Consider the following 15,641-nt stretch of genomic DNA (forward strand, 5'->3'; position numbering starts at 1 on the left):
TATATTTATATATGTTAATTTATATATATATATTATATATGTATATAAATTAACAGATACATTTAAAAAAGGAAAACAGGAAGGCCTCATTTCCCCTGGATCAGATAAGTTAGGAAGAAAGGCAGATATAAAGATGAAAAAGACAGAGAGGCCAGTCCACCTTTTTTTTTGTACTAAGGATTGAACCTAGGGCTTTTACAGCGAGCCTTTTTTGTTCCCAAGCTCTTCTGCTTTTGTTTTGAGACAGGGTATCCCTAAATCGCTAGGTTGCACAGGCTGGGTATGAATTTGCAATCCTCCTGTCTCAGCCTCCCAAGGAGCTGTAATAACAAGTATAAACCACAGTGCCCAGTTCAACATTCTTAATCTGCAAATAATCTTGAGAATGGAGAGAGAATACAATCCCCAATATATTCTATAAACTTGGTGTGCTGTATGACAGACCACTAATAATAAGGTACCAAAGATAAAAATCATTTACAGCCCCTTACATGTAAGATGTTTGAAAATGTAGTAAAGAAATAAAATATTTTCATAAGTTTTATGGTGTGAAAAATTCCCCTTTTTAAATAATATAAAATTCTACTTATAAGTCTTGGTAGAAAGCATCTCTCCATTTACTTGAAAGGAAGAGACAAAAGCGTTATGTAATTTCTCACATTCCCTGAGAAGTGCTCTATTTGGTGAGAAATTAGGAGTTTTCTACGAGCATTTAGCCCGTGCTGTTGGGATTCCTAACTCTGGACTCGCTTGTGTTTTGAATCTGATGACCAGATTTTTTTGTCCTACAAATAGCACACCCTGTGATAGGAAATTTGTGGTCTGTGGTGCATCAAAGAGGAAGAAAACTACATTAGAATTTGATTCTGGCAGCAGCATAAATATTTCTTTTTTTTTAATCTATATGATGCTCAGGATCAAACCACACCAGACAAGCACTCCACATCCCCGGTTCTAAAATAATTGCAAAGCCATTGCATATTGACAAAAAAAAAAAAAGAGTTTCAATTAGTAATATTATTAAACTTAAATTATATCTGAGACCTTATAAGTTTGATGTCCATGTAAGTGAGAACACCCACCTAAAACTGATTTGGGAATTATTTGAAGCTACGGATGATGTAAGCAAATATTTTTAGAAGTTTGGAAGATTTGTTTACAATATGTTAGGCAATGTAAGAGATGAATAAAATAATATTTTCTTGTCCCAAAATAGAGGACAGGGTTATAAAGGAACAAAGAAGAAAATTCAAATCTTCATTTGAAGAAAATATGTCTTGTGTTTTAAATCAAGGAATGAAAACACTTCTCTTAGTGAATGTGTGAGTTTACTGACTGAACCTCAGCCCAAAGGGTTCAAGCTTCTCCCGTCACAAGCGATGTTGAAAGCTAAAGTTGCAAGCTATGGAAAACTGAGAGCAGGATCTTTTCCTCTTTCTGTTCTTAGGACATTTTAAATGTCTAAATGGAAGGAAAACCTCACAAGAAACAATGCTGAGAAGAAATGATGAGTATATACTTAAGAGTCAATAACTAGTACATTATTTTCCTCTACTAAACCTACTGGTTTAAGGCTAATATAAAATAAAATGCCCTTTTAGAAGAAATAAAAAAATGAAAGAGATTGGGAAATTACAAAGCCCTTTTGGCATGAAATTTATAAATTGTGCTTTAAATGTAAGTGTCGAATTTGAAATCAAACAATGTTTTGATGTTTTTTTCTTTTTTTTTGGTACTGGGGATTGAACTCAGGACCTTGGATTTTCAAGGCAGGCACAGTGCCACTGAGCTAAAACCCCGGCCCTAATGTTTTCATTTTTTACAGTTATTTTACTTTTGCATTTAATGAAGAAAAGTACACAATTCAGTTTTGAAGACCTAATTTAGAAGTAACAAGGTTCAACATTATTCTTCTAACTACAAAAATGTACTAATAAGCAATACATAAATAAGGAAGGGGACACAGGAATAAAATGATTCTACTAAACACTCTAGGATACAGCTCCAATATATAACCAAGGGCCTCCACGGTTGTGAATTTTCTTTGTGACTAATGGATCACCATTTGTCCCCCACATTTCACTCAGCAAATCACACATCCGTCCAACGTTTCCTTCGTCAATACCACGGAAATGGAGGATGCCATACTCAAACCCAAGAAATGCATATTCTTATGCCCATAATATATTTAGAAAATACCATTCCTACTAAAGGAAAGAGAATGAAACTCTTCAATCAAAATAAGTACAGCTTTATCTTTTACATTTTGGGGGCAGGGAAGGGTTTTACTTTCCCTCAGACAAAACGATTTCTCATGCAAAAATGAGATGTTTATAAACCTTTAATTGGAATCAAATCTCTCAATATTGATAGAAAAGAGGCACACAGATCTATCCACCCCTGTCAAGACCAGACAGGATGTCACAGTGAACCAAAAGCCTGCCACCTTTACGGGCATTTAGCCTGAGCAAAGTGACTGCTCAAAGTAGACAAACACAATGGGCAGTGGGACTGAGCAATCAAATTTCCCTTTAGTGGGATGATTGAGGAAAACAAATCCCAAGAGATAAGTAAGGAAAGTTCTTAGAAGCCTGGCTTCAATTTAACAAGTGAAATGAAGATGTTTTTGTCTTGGTAAATGCATTCATGTGTAGATTTGTGGTGACAAGATTTTTAGCAGTTAAGTAGTACTCCTGCTGGCCTGGTAGCTACACAACCATCCTGAACCACACTGCATGCCCCTCTGCAAGTACAGAGCTCTGGGTAATGCCAGGAAAATGGAGCTGCTCTCATCTAATCTGACACAGCAAGTTAATGAGGTCAGAGGGTAAGAAACTTAGGAAATGAGAAACCGACAGCGGAAGGATATGTGCGTGGTGGGGCATGTAAAGCCAAGCCAAGCCAAGCCAAGCCAAGCCAAGCCAAGCCAAGCCAAGCCAAGCCAAGAATGCACCCTTTCCTCTTTCTTCAGCCCAGATCTGCTCCCAGAACGAAGGTCCTCCTCCACCCTACCTAAAACCAGCTGTGCTGTTTCTTTACCTGTTTTTTAACCACGAATTTGTAAACTTTAGTGCTTTCCACTAGCATGACATTTTTTGCATGATGGAAATAACACATGAACTTTAAATTCATGTGTTATTTATATTCACGGAGGCATATAAATTACCCACTTCTATCGATTCATAACTGTGTTAAATGAAATGATACCCTGTTTAAATTAAGCTTAAGAAAGGCACGATTCACAACATTTTCACCACAGGGAGTCCTTTTCGTTATATCGTCACAAAGCGCAGGAGCCCTCTCCCAGTCTCTCTTCCAACAAACCACACTGATGGCGTCATTTAAATTCTGGTTCTGTCCTATGGTTTGATAAAGTTAAACACATGAGGGGATTAGAGGGATGGTGCTCCTATCTCCAGCACTGAGTATAATATTGCCTCATGTGTAGTTTGCTTTAGGGTCTTAGAAAATGACTGATAATTGACTTAGGGGGTCACCTGATGCTGGCAGTTTTGGGACAACTGTCTGATCTTCTTAGCAAGAACTAAATACATATCACAAAGCTGAGGACGGACCGGGATCCTGTCCGTTGGAAAATGGGAACAATAAAAAAAGAGTTGTGGAGTAAGTAGAGAGCTGTGGAAGGATACAATGGGTTAATTCCGTAAAATAAGTTTGGGGAGGAAGTGGTCTAGGTAAGCAGAGGCCTTTTCACCTCGTAGCCAAAGTAAATGGGTCAGACTCCTGTTGATAAATGGTCACTTACATTTCGTAGGACAAAATCCAAACAGCTTGTTAGAGTCGTAGTCTGTGGTGGTCCCGCACCAGAGCCATCCATCTGACCGCCCAGCACTTGTGCAGTCTGCGTACCACTTGTTTTCGAACTTGAAAGGAAATGCGCAGGGGGCTCCGTTGGCATTGCCCAGCAGCGTGTACATGGCTAGGGAAACAGAGTTGCACTTACAATCGGAGTGAAAATTCTAAATGTCAGCTTTCTTGTAAGACGTCGGTTGCAAGAATTGGTCTTGCTCTTTTAATCATGCTTAGTGGACCTACCCAGCAGTCCAGTCTTTCGTTGAACATCTCTGGCAGACAACTGAGGAACTACATTTCCACTTCAGTTGGAACAGATTTTCCTTCCTCTTACACAAGAACAATACTCACTTCTATTGACAGCAAAGTTAACTTCTGCATTTCCTCCAAAACCAAGGGAAGGTCATCCTTCCTTTGGGTTAAAACCATAATATTACTGAAGAGGTTGAAAATAACTTTAAAGCTGCATAGTGCAAGCATACAGGTGAATGTAAGTTCTCTACAACCTTTTCCTGTCCATCCAGTCTCTGTAATGATGATGATGTGCAAAGCTAGGAATTTTGGCCAGTTCTCTTCATACCACAAAAAAGAAACCACTCGAAACCACTAGATACCATCTACAATTGACACTTGTCTTTGTGATTTTGCCACAGGGAACTGAACCCAGAGCCTTCACACTCAGCTGTATCCCCAGACCTTGCTACTGTTTAATTTTGAGCAGGCTCTTAATAATTTACCAAACTGCTCAGCCTGGCCTTGAACTTGTGATCCTCCTGCCTCACCGTCCCAGAATCCTGGGATTACAGGAGCATGCCATCACACACAGCCAGAGCCACTGTTAATAATGGTTTGGCTTAAACCAAAAAGGATTAGACAAACTCACAGTCCTCTCCACCAATGAGCCAATGACTCATGTAGATAAATTCTTCAGGATATTTAAAGTCTTTATCTCTGTAGGGGTCCCCAGTTCGGAGATAATCACCCTTCACATTGACTTTATACTACCAGCTGCCACTCAGAGTTTATCCTAGGTAAGAATTCTAAATTACATATCAAAGATCTTGGGACTTGCAAAAGTTCTTAAAAGATGCTTAGTCGCTTAGATAATATGAAGTTTGTAAGACATGTAGCACATATTAAGGACAGAATCAATGTTAATCCCTTCTCCTTTTGTCCTTTTCCTTTACTCATGGTACTTATCCCACCTAAGTTTAGTTTTAATTATCTCAAAGTTACTGTTTTATCAACTAGCTAGTTGTTAATAATTTTAAAATGCTATTCTCGCATTAATTCCACTAAGTCACAGGGCTAATCTTCCAAACTATAAATTGTATAAGCTATGTGCTGATTCGGAAAAAATCATGCCAACTCTTGGGCGCTGGGATACCTGTACCTTTCTATGAAGAAAACCTATAAAGACTTCTTCGCGGCTGGTGGCAATATTCATTAAGTTGGTCAAGAAAATGTCTTACTGGGTTTACAGATGCCAATTCAAAAGGGCTCTTTACTTTCAGTACTAACAGCTCACTCAATAACTACTAAACACTCTAGACCCCAGGCACTAATAAGACTGAAAAAACAAATCTCTACCCCAAAGCTACCTCGTTAAAAAAAATCACATAATTGCAGTCAACTTGCTCTCCTTCATGAAGTCCAAACTTCCAGACAATCTTCATATCCATCCAAGTCCACAGTTGTGATTTTATCATTCTAAAATAACTATAGAAGCAGCTAGTGCTATAGCTCAGGTTGTTGTCAGTTGTAATGTATATTCGAGTTAACGAGTCTCAAAGTGACTCTGAGGGACTAAGTCTTCCAGCAGGATTATTTTAAATACTGGGAGATCATTAAAGAGAATGCAGAAGGTGGTCACTGGACCCTCTGCATTGCTATCACCCAGCGCTTCATAAAAATGATTCAAAACATCCCTGGGCCCTTCCCCTCCGGTGCTAATCCAGAATGGGGGGAGAGGCTGAGATTTGCATTTTTAACAAAGCTCTCCCAAGTGATCCTTTAGCATATTAAAGGATGACAGCTGCTCTCCTAAACCCTATGCACATTTGTCTCAAAACAGAGAGAACAGAAAGGATGAGGGATGAGGAGCTGAGGGATTGTACTTTTGCACAAATCCAGGGATGACTCAGCACCAGTCTTCATCGAAATGAATTCCTCCACGAGCACAACTGTCCCATCTGTGGAAGTTGATTTTTTACCATTGCCTTACCCTTTGATTGTCTACTGATTTTTCTTGGAAAGTTTCATTATGTAGGCTGCCTTCTATAACTTCTAATTGAGGCACAAATGCCTTCACATGACTCTTTCCTGGGCCCTCCTCTCACCCTACTTCAACTTGGACTGTCCCCGAAAACAGAAATCTCACAAATTATCTGCTTATAAAACAACTGGACTCCTGTGCTCTGTCTGAGCTGATAAGCTAGGTTCAACATAGTTCAGCAGTGTAGCTGTGGGCCCTGAAGGCAAGCCCTGTTTCTGACCTTGAGGTTGACCTAGATAACACTTAACAATAACCAAGTATTCAAATTTGAAAGGGGGTTATCGTGAGTATCAACTGACTCAAAAAAACAGCATTTGTAAACGGCTTGGCTTCGTCTTCTTTTTTATTTTTGTTTGGTTTTGCATCAGCCCCCAGAGAATAAAAGTTGGCCAGGATAGATTAAGACTAAATACTTTGGTTTTATGTAACCATCAAAAACTCAAGGATCCAACCACAATAAAACAATTTCCCACCAAACCATTGCTATTGCTTTCATAGATAGCTAAGTATGGTGTATGTTAATTTGTTATCTAATTCCCCAGCTTTTCTAATCTGTTCAGTATATTCTCTAAATACCCAAAGGGTGACAAAATAAATCAGAAAACCTTTAGAAAACCAAGCTGTCAAGAAATTTGCCAAAATTTCACGTCAAGCAATCTGAACGGATAAAGCATGCCTGAAGGATCATTTCTCTAGGGAAAATTTAAAGGAAAATAATAGTTTGGCTAGATTTATTTATCACTAAGACCTATAAAGTTAAATAGGGAAATTTAGGTCAAGATTACAGTGAACACAGTTTTCTGAAACTTGTACCACAAAGCTGAAAAAATATAAAGAAACATTCAAAATTAATGTTTTCATATTAACCACAGATAGCTAAATATTATTCAGGAAGCTTTATCAAACATTTAGTCAATACCATGTTTTAGAACACAGAAAGTCAAAGCACAAAGAAAGTGATCTGTTAATATTTCTAATACAATAACTTGGTTATTTTCTTAAATTCCAACTCAGAAAATGAGAGAAACACGACACAAAGCTAAAAAATGCGAAGTCTCTCACCTTCATAACCTCTGGAGCATAAATCATCTGTGGTTCCATAGATCTTCCACCTGCTCCATAAGCCAGATCCCTTGTACAACATAATGTTCTTTTCCTGTTTATTGCCATAGTTAAAATATAGATCTTCACCCTTGATCCCAAAAAGTGTGTCATTTTTGCATTCCCATTTCTGAATTTCACTCTGGGAGTTGCAGGGATAGAGGGTGACAGGAACCCAGTCGCTTTTGGACGGCACCCCCAAGCATAATTTAAAAGCAACGCTCATGATCTGGGACGAGGATACCCATCGGAATTTCTGTGACTCTGAGTCCGGGCTGCAAGATGCAGTTTGGACCGCACTGGGTTTCACTGCCTCCACACAGCGCTTGTGATCTTCATTATAGATTAAAAATTGCCTTGTATCTGTTAAAAAGAAGAAAGAAAACATGCGTTAAGTGTGGTCATGTAACATGAATAACAGGTTAGGTCAAAAGTTTCCTACCTTTCCATTTCCCAAAAGATTTATGATTATAGGAAAAGAGGGGAAAACAGCTAGGCCCTGAGCTGGCACATTTTCTTCCGGGGCACCCGGAAGCTGGAGGGAGGGGTTGGACTGCAGGTTGCGGCCATTGGCAATCAGCCGGAAGTCCTGTAGACTGCGCAGAGCCTTAGAAAAAGGCCCACTTTAAATGCAGCAAACTGCGCGTCAAAGGATGTAACAGAAGGGAAAACTCAATCTGAGAAAAGAAACTGTGGGTAATGGAATACAAAAAGCTGTAAAATTAAATACATGAATTTCCCAGAACAGGATTTGGAAGTATGACACATCCGGAACCTTTTTGAGGCAGAAAGATGAAACTTACATATAGTTATTCTACTGATTACCCTATGAGTTTGTAACGTTCTTAAATTTGAAAATATTTTTACTTTAACTTTATCTTCATTTTATGCCCTGCAAGTTTCTGAAATACATTCTGGGTAGTCTAGGTCAGGCCTACTGGACAAGTTGTTTTATTTTGCTTTCCTTTTCTCTTCCAACAGTAGATAACAAAAAGATTTTTGGGGGAAAGGAACCTTTCTACATTGTTGCTGGAAATGTAAACTAGTACTAATACAACGGAAATCAATATGGAGAATCCTCAAAAAACTAACAATAGAAATTCTATTTGACCCAACTATCCCCCTTCTAAGTATCTTCCCCAAAAGAGTTAAAATCATCTTATTAAAGGGATGCACAAATACCCATGTTTATAAAGTTAGATCTTGGAAACATCATATATACATCCATCAATAGATAAAAGGATGTGGAAAATGGTATTTATACACAGTGGAGTGCTACTCTGCCATAAATAAGAAGCTGGAGGCATTTGTAGGAAAATGAATGTAATTTGAGAACATAAGTGAAATAAGAATATTTCATTCTTTTATATGAGAAACTATATATATATATATATATATATACATATATACACACATATGAGAAATTATACACACTCACACATACAAATAAAGAGCAAGATAGAAGATAAGTAAAAAGGAAGTAGGGAGAAGTTTAAATACTTCCCAAACTATATATTTCATTGTTTCAAAAATATCTTCATACATATATTAATTTGTTTCATTTTTTACTACTAATTTATCTTAGTTCACTGTAATATATACATATATACACACATATGAGAAATTATACACACTCACACATACAAATAAAGAGCAAGATAGAAGATAAGTAAAAAGGAAGTAGGGAGAAGTTTAAATACTTCCCAAACTATATATTTCATTGTTTCAAAAATATCTTCATACATATATTAATTTGTTTCATTTTTTACTACTAATTTATCTTAGTTCACTGTAAAGCAAGTTCTGTGTTATTATCTGTTTGTTTCTTTTTTGTAAGAATCCTTTTGGTCTATGTCTTGTACCCTGAGTAACTACTGTGAAGATGATGATGCAGTGTGTTAAATGTTGTTATTCTCTTATTTTGTTTTTATTTTTTCATAAAATAAAAAAAAAGATTTAGTATCTAAAATGCCTATAATAGTATGTTAACTTTCATTTCATTGGCATACTCAATCTAACCTCTATAGAGCAAAAGAATATAAAAATGTATTTAATAATTACTTGTGAAGTTTTCAATAAAGGGACAAATAAATGAAAGTTTGATATCACTGGAGATTATTTAGATGAATAACATTTAAAAGAAGTTATTTTTATGCTTGTAATTTGGAACTGGTAATCTAAGTAAATATGTATGGATGGCTTTTATTAGACTACGTAACTGCCAACTGACAAAATGAGACTTCCTTCCTCTCAAAAAGGGAAAGAAAAAAGAACCTGGTAAGCATATTTTTCTTTAAATAAAAATTGATTTCACATCAACATTATTTTTTTATTAATTTTTAAAGAATACACAAATGAATTGACTGATTTCTTTTAATTTTGAGACAAGCATATAAAATATAGACTTCTTGTGATGTTTTCCTAAATTCTTTCCACTTACTTTGCATGTTCTCCTGTTGTTTTGTTTTGTTTTGTTGAGACAGGGTCTCGCTGTGCATTCCAGGCTGGCCTTGAACTAACTGTGTAGCCCAGGCTGGCCTCCAACTCAGAATGCTCATCGTGCCTCAGTCTCCCATGGGCTGGAATTACCAATGTGCATCAGCATGCATACTTCTGCCAGAATGAGCTGGGAGCATTGCAGATTTTGAGGGTCTGAATAAATGAACTCACAATTGTATCTGAATCATTCCAATGAAATAAAACTAAAAGTAGTGCCACAAGGCAGGTCCTCCCCTATAGACAGAGTTCTTTCCTGGGTCGGGCTCTGTTTGCGTTCTCAACACCTCAGTGAGCTTTGCGCCACCTAGACTCTGAACTCAGCTCTAGAGCCTTCGACCTAAAGCTCACAATGAGTCATGGCTGGAAGAGATCATTTTCTCCCAGCATTCTCCTCTCTCTCCCTCTGGCTGCATTTATGGAGACGTCAGCCTCTTTGCTACCTGGATCACTAAGGCTGCACTACACTGAACGGCTGCCTGGCTACCTCAGCTGTTACTCATGTGTGCGCATTTGATTTCTTGGAATTGGGACGTAATAAAGCCTGGATCCAGAACACCTGCTCCTGTTGGCATCGCTGGGATTGACATCTGTCATCCGAACATGCCATACATGACCGATCCTCCCAACTAGCTGGACCCCATGTGCTTGCTGCTCCTGCCCTTGTGTGACAAAATGAGGAGTTTTCTGCCATGGCAGTAAAATTAAAATTTCAACAGTTACAGTGCTTGGATCATAATAAAACACAGGAGATAGAAATTTTTTTTAACTCACTCTGGTAATTTACCACATGCAGATATAAATTTAGTCTTCTATAAAATGGTAATTAAGTCTGAAAATTCTGTCATTTAATTCATTTTGGCTATTCCATTTGCTGCTTTCCTTTTCTAGACTTCCACTTTTCAGATAGCTTTTCTCAGTAATGCCTCATTTATATATATATATTTTTTTTGAGGCACAGTCTCACTATGTAGTTCAGGCTGGCCTTGAACTCATTACAGGCTGGCTTCAAACTCACCACCATCCTCCTGCCTCAGCCTATTGAGTGCTGGGATTACAGGCTTGCGCCACCACACCAGGCACATCGCATTGTTAATAATAAATATATCTTCCACTTCACAGTTCAACAATTTTGATTACAATTTGAACAGCAAGTGTGTGTGTGTGTGTGTGTGTGTGTGTGTGTGTGTGTGTGGTACTAGGGATTGAGTTGAGGAACCAAGGGCCTTTTCCACTGAACTATACCCCTAGTCTTTTTTTTTAACAAGATCTCATTAAATTGCTCAGGCTGGACCCAAATTTGCAGTTCTCCTGCCTGGGCCTTCCAGAGTCCTAGGATTACAGCAGGCATGCACCATCATGCCCAACTATCAAATACTAACCGACCAACTGGTGATAGTCACATCAGGTAACGTGCAGAAAAGTCTATGCACAAATAGTGTTGCTGCCTTAAGGAGGTTTACACTTACATGACTTTTATTTCACATTCCTAATTTTTACCTAGTTTTCATCTTAACTTTAAAACTGGTAGTATTCCTCTCTTTCTCCATGGTACCACACCCACTCGGAATCATATACCCAAAACATATATATCACCCTAGATTTTCAATTTGCCCTCACTTTCTAGGACAATAGCAGAATCCATTGGTACTACCTAAAAGTATACTGCAATGGTTAATTTTATGAATCAACTTGGCAGGGTGATGTTGACCAGATATTGAGTCAAATACTATTTCAGATGTTGCTTTAGTTTTTGCTCAAGATGAGAAATTCACTTAAATCAGTAGAGTTTGAGGAACCCAGATGACCCTCTAACATGTGGGTGGGCCTTGTCTAATCAGTTAACAATCTTAGGAAACAGAAGAAGAAGAAGGGATCCATCCAAGGGGAGGGACTTCTGTCTCTAAACCGCCTTTGGACTCTCCTATAGTATGGGTTATGAATGTTTCCCAAAGTCCCGTGTGTTACAGCTTTGTCCCCAGGGTTGTGTGTTGGGGAAATAGTAGATTCTGCAGGAAGTGGGGCCTGTAGGAAGTCCTTGAGTCATGGGAGTTGTAGCCTCCATGGGGATTATGGGACTCCAGCCCTTGCCTGTCTCTTTTGCTTCCTGGTCACAAGGTAAACAGTCTTGCTCTACCACACACTTGCACCATGATGTGTTACCTTGCCCAAAGCAACTGCACTAGCCAGTCACAGACTGGACCCTCCAAATCTGTGAGCCAAATAAACCTTTTCTCTTTATAAGTTGATTATCTCAAGTGTTCCCTTATAGTGATGGGAAGCTGACTCATACGGACTTTAACTGTAATAGCAATTTTTTCCTGTTGACTTTGGACTCTTTGCTCTCCCCAATTGTGTGAGCAAATTCCCTAAATAACTCTCTCTCTCTCTCTCTCTCTCTCTCTCTCTCACACACACACACACACACACACACACACACACACTCACATGTTCTATTTCTCTGCAGAACCCTGCCTAATGTATATGTCCTACTCTATTCTCTTCTCTCCAACTTCATGCACCAACCTATGCCAAACCAACCTGGTCTGGCTCAGCTCTTTCTCTCTTCAAAATGCAGTCATCGAGAAAGCTAGCATTTAGCTCCGTTTCCTTCCAGGAGCTGGGGCTGACTTATCACAGACTCCACACTGCAAAACCCACCCCATACAATGGCTATATCCCCTGAACCACAGCACAGTTGGAAGATTTTGTTTCTAACTAAAGTTTATTCCTCAACAATAAAAACCCTTGGAAGTCTTTACCAACACACACTAGAAGGAACCATCCTGTGGCTGTTACCCTCTGGTACCCACCCCTCAGTCCAATGCAGCCCCTTGCAACCAGGCTGCCTTTCTGCTCCTCACACTGGCCCAGCTTCCTGCCCGCATTGGCAGCTTCCCATTGTGAGTTCCTTTTCCTTGGTCTGCTAAGATCCCAGGTCAGGTGTCAACACCCTGGCGATTTGTTTACTTGGATCTTGTCTGTGCTGTGCTATCTCCAGTGCAAAGTCCACGAGGGAAATAAACTTGATCTTTTTTATGAAACACAGTAGTTTTGCTTTGGGAAGCACAAAGTAGTCTCTCAACAAACATTAGTTGAATGAATGAAAGGATACTCACTTTATCTGAAGCATCTTGACAAGGGATTCGATAAATTATTTTATTTAATAATGGTTTCATAATTATGAGTATAATGTAAATTAGTCTTTTCCCCTGAAAGCTTATTTTTTTCCACCCAAGTGCAACTGATAAACACTTATACTTAGAAAAAGAGCACTTGAAAATGAGAAGTTCTATTTCAACACGCACATATCTACTCTTGTTTCCTCAACTCATCTTTCAGCATTAGGAAGCAGAAGTTTGATATCGTCTTTGTCAGACAATACAAGGAAACGTAGGATTGTTGCATTATGGTGATATATTCGTGCATTATGCTCCCCACACTGGCAGCGTGTGGGTTTACATTTATCACTGTCTCTGTGAAATGGATTTGAGTTAAAATGTCATACTTTTCCTCTTAAAGGACTTTTAAGACCTTGACCAAAAGGCATTCTTGTCACTCTTCTCTAAATGATTGAGAAGTTTCAATCTCTATCTCAAGTTTAAAGTAACTGAAGATCACAAATACGATCATGCCAGTGTGAATCTTCTTTTAAGTATGTTTTGCCACTTTTAAATTATTCCACAGCAAAGTGTTAAACAGGCAAAGGCATTTACCAAACCCACCAGGAAAGGAAGTTGGGTTTTGAAAGGTAAGTACTTAGGGATACACAATGGCATTCTATATTTTCCATTACACTTTTAGACGTTCTCTACTATCAACAAATAAAATGCTGCCATTAAAACATAGAAGAAAATCCCTGCTGGGAGAGGGAGAAGCTGAGTTAGCAGAAGACAGTCCAGCACATTCCAGTGCATAGCACCAGAACATCCCTGATTCCTCTTCGCCTTTGGCCCTGCTAGTGCACAGTGGCCCACTGCCAAATTCCACTGCATATCTTTTGGCCTGGGCACTCCTCTAACCTCAGAAGCCCCAGACCCATGGCTGCACAGAGAGGTCCAGATGGGTGAGAGAATCAAGGCCCCCCGGAAGCCCCCTTCCCCAGGGACGAGCACACCCAGCACAGCACCTCACCCTTCGGGTGAGATGGCTTTGAGTATTCCTCGTTGTCACCCATAGCTCCCCCACAAATCTGAGCTCCTCTGGCCCGCTGTGGTCACAGGCTCCCCAGCACACTTTTCCTTCCTGTCGCACTTCCCCAATTTCCCTGCCACTGCTTCCTGGGATTGCCTTGCACTCAAATCAGAGCACAGCTGGCAGTTGCCTCCTTCAAGAAGGACCCAGACCACACGATACCCTGTGTCTGTGAGCTTTGGGAAGCAAATGCAAAGCCAGGCGTAGCGACGAGTGCCTGTCACTGCAGCACCCTAGGAGACTGAGGCAGGAGGATCAAAAGTTGGAGCCCAGCCTGGGCAACCTAGTGAGATCCTATCTCAAAATGAAAAAGATCTGGAGCTACAGATCAGTGTGAAAGCCCTGAGTTTAGTCCCCAGTACTGCCATAGTAACAATAATAACAATGACATTAATAATAATAAGCAAAACCTACCATGGTTCCCCCCAAAAAAAAACTGAAATCAAGTGAAAATGATTTATCATGTACTTCGTACATGCAAAACTTCATTCTAGGGGGAGGTGAAGGCCAATGCAGTGGGGGCTTTAGTCATGTTGATCAAAAAGAAAAGAAAAAATTAAGAATCATTTTATTTTTGCTCTGATCATTCATTCGTTAAATATTCAGAATACGTACCAATTTCATCACCACTTTAGGCCATTTGGGGTGGTACAAGTGTGAATCTGAAATGGATGATTTTTGTTGTTCGTGTTTTTCTCATCCTGGGGTTTGAGCTACTGAGCTACATCCCCCACCCTTTTTAAATTTTTTCTTCTTTTATTTTGGAGATGGAGGTTCACTAAATCACCAAGTTGTCCCGGCTGGGTTCCAACTTGCACTCCTCCTGACTCAGCCTCCCAGAGTTCTGTGATTACAGGCCCCTGACACCACACTGAGCTGTGACATAGATCCGGAGCTCAAGGGGGAAACAAAATGGCACGAAATTCCTCAATGTTTCTTCAACGTCTCCAAAAATATGAATCTGCACCTCACCGTTCATCCTCCCTCCTCCTCAACAACTTCAGGATGCCAGCTCTGCCCCAACATGAGGACAAACAAAAACACCCCCAGGTGTTGCAGAAGTTGTCTCTACACACTTGTTCTCTTTGCCCAGTCACGGCCATGCCAACAAACCCACTCATCTCCTGTATCCAGTCCGCCTGGAGGCACAGCGTCCCTGTCTGGTTACCAGGCAACCGGCTTCAAGTGCTTGCGGGCTAGGTAACCTTGATCAGCTGTCAACACCACTGTTCCGCGATTCCATTTTCCCATCTGAAAGGGGACCTATGAGTCACCGGAAGAATTAAAATGGGATCATTTATAGAAAGGTCCTAGAACAGTTCCCAATACAGAAACCGCTCCATACGTGTTTATTATTATTGTCATCGTTAACTTGGGGAACTCAGTCTTGGAGGCGGTGTAAAACGGTTCAGAGCAGATGGAAATCAGAGCCAAGAAAGAGCCGATGCACCAGCCTAGAAAGAGATACAGAAGGACAAAAAGACGCAAGAAGCAGAGAGACCTGGAGTTTCCAGCCTCAGAGGCGTGCAGCATAGAAGGAGAAGAAGGTTACTTTGGAGGGGACTGGTAAATTTGCAATCAAATTCTGGTTCCACCATTTATAAACTGTGTGGCCTTAAACTAACCATTCTAGCTTCAATTTCCTCATCTGTAAAATGGGGGCAGTAATGTTCTTTGATCGAGTCACTGTGCTTCAAAATGCATTCATGGAAAGCCCCGGGCGCGTCATACAGTGAATTCTCATTCCCTTCTCTCCCTCTTC

At 39.7% G+C, this 15,641-nt stretch overlaps 1 protein-coding gene across 1 annotated transcript in view; it reads right to left on the reverse strand.

Annotated features, from left to right (window-relative positions):
• Mrc1 (mannose receptor C-type 1) overlaps window positions 1–15,641 on the reverse strand; it is a 93,192-nt gene that overhangs the window by 72,430 nt on the left and 5,121 nt on the right. The window contains exons 2-3 of the mRNA XM_033759702.1: window positions 7,151–7,552; window positions 3,767–3,940 (exon numbers count right to left, since the gene is read on the reverse strand). Of these exons, the coding sequence (XP_033615593.1) occupies window positions 3,767–3,940; window positions 7,151–7,552 (576 nt within the window). The remainder of the gene's footprint in view (window positions 1–3,766; window positions 3,941–7,150; window positions 7,553–15,641) is intronic.

Source organism: Fukomys damarensis, unplaced genomic scaffold (genome assembly GCF_012274545.1).
Source record: "Fukomys damarensis isolate Sample0158 unplaced genomic scaffold, DMR_v1.0_HiC HiC_scaffold_37, whole genome shotgun sequence".
In the NCBI taxonomy this organism is placed as follows: Eukaryota; Metazoa; Chordata; class Mammalia; order Rodentia; family Bathyergidae; genus Fukomys; species Fukomys damarensis.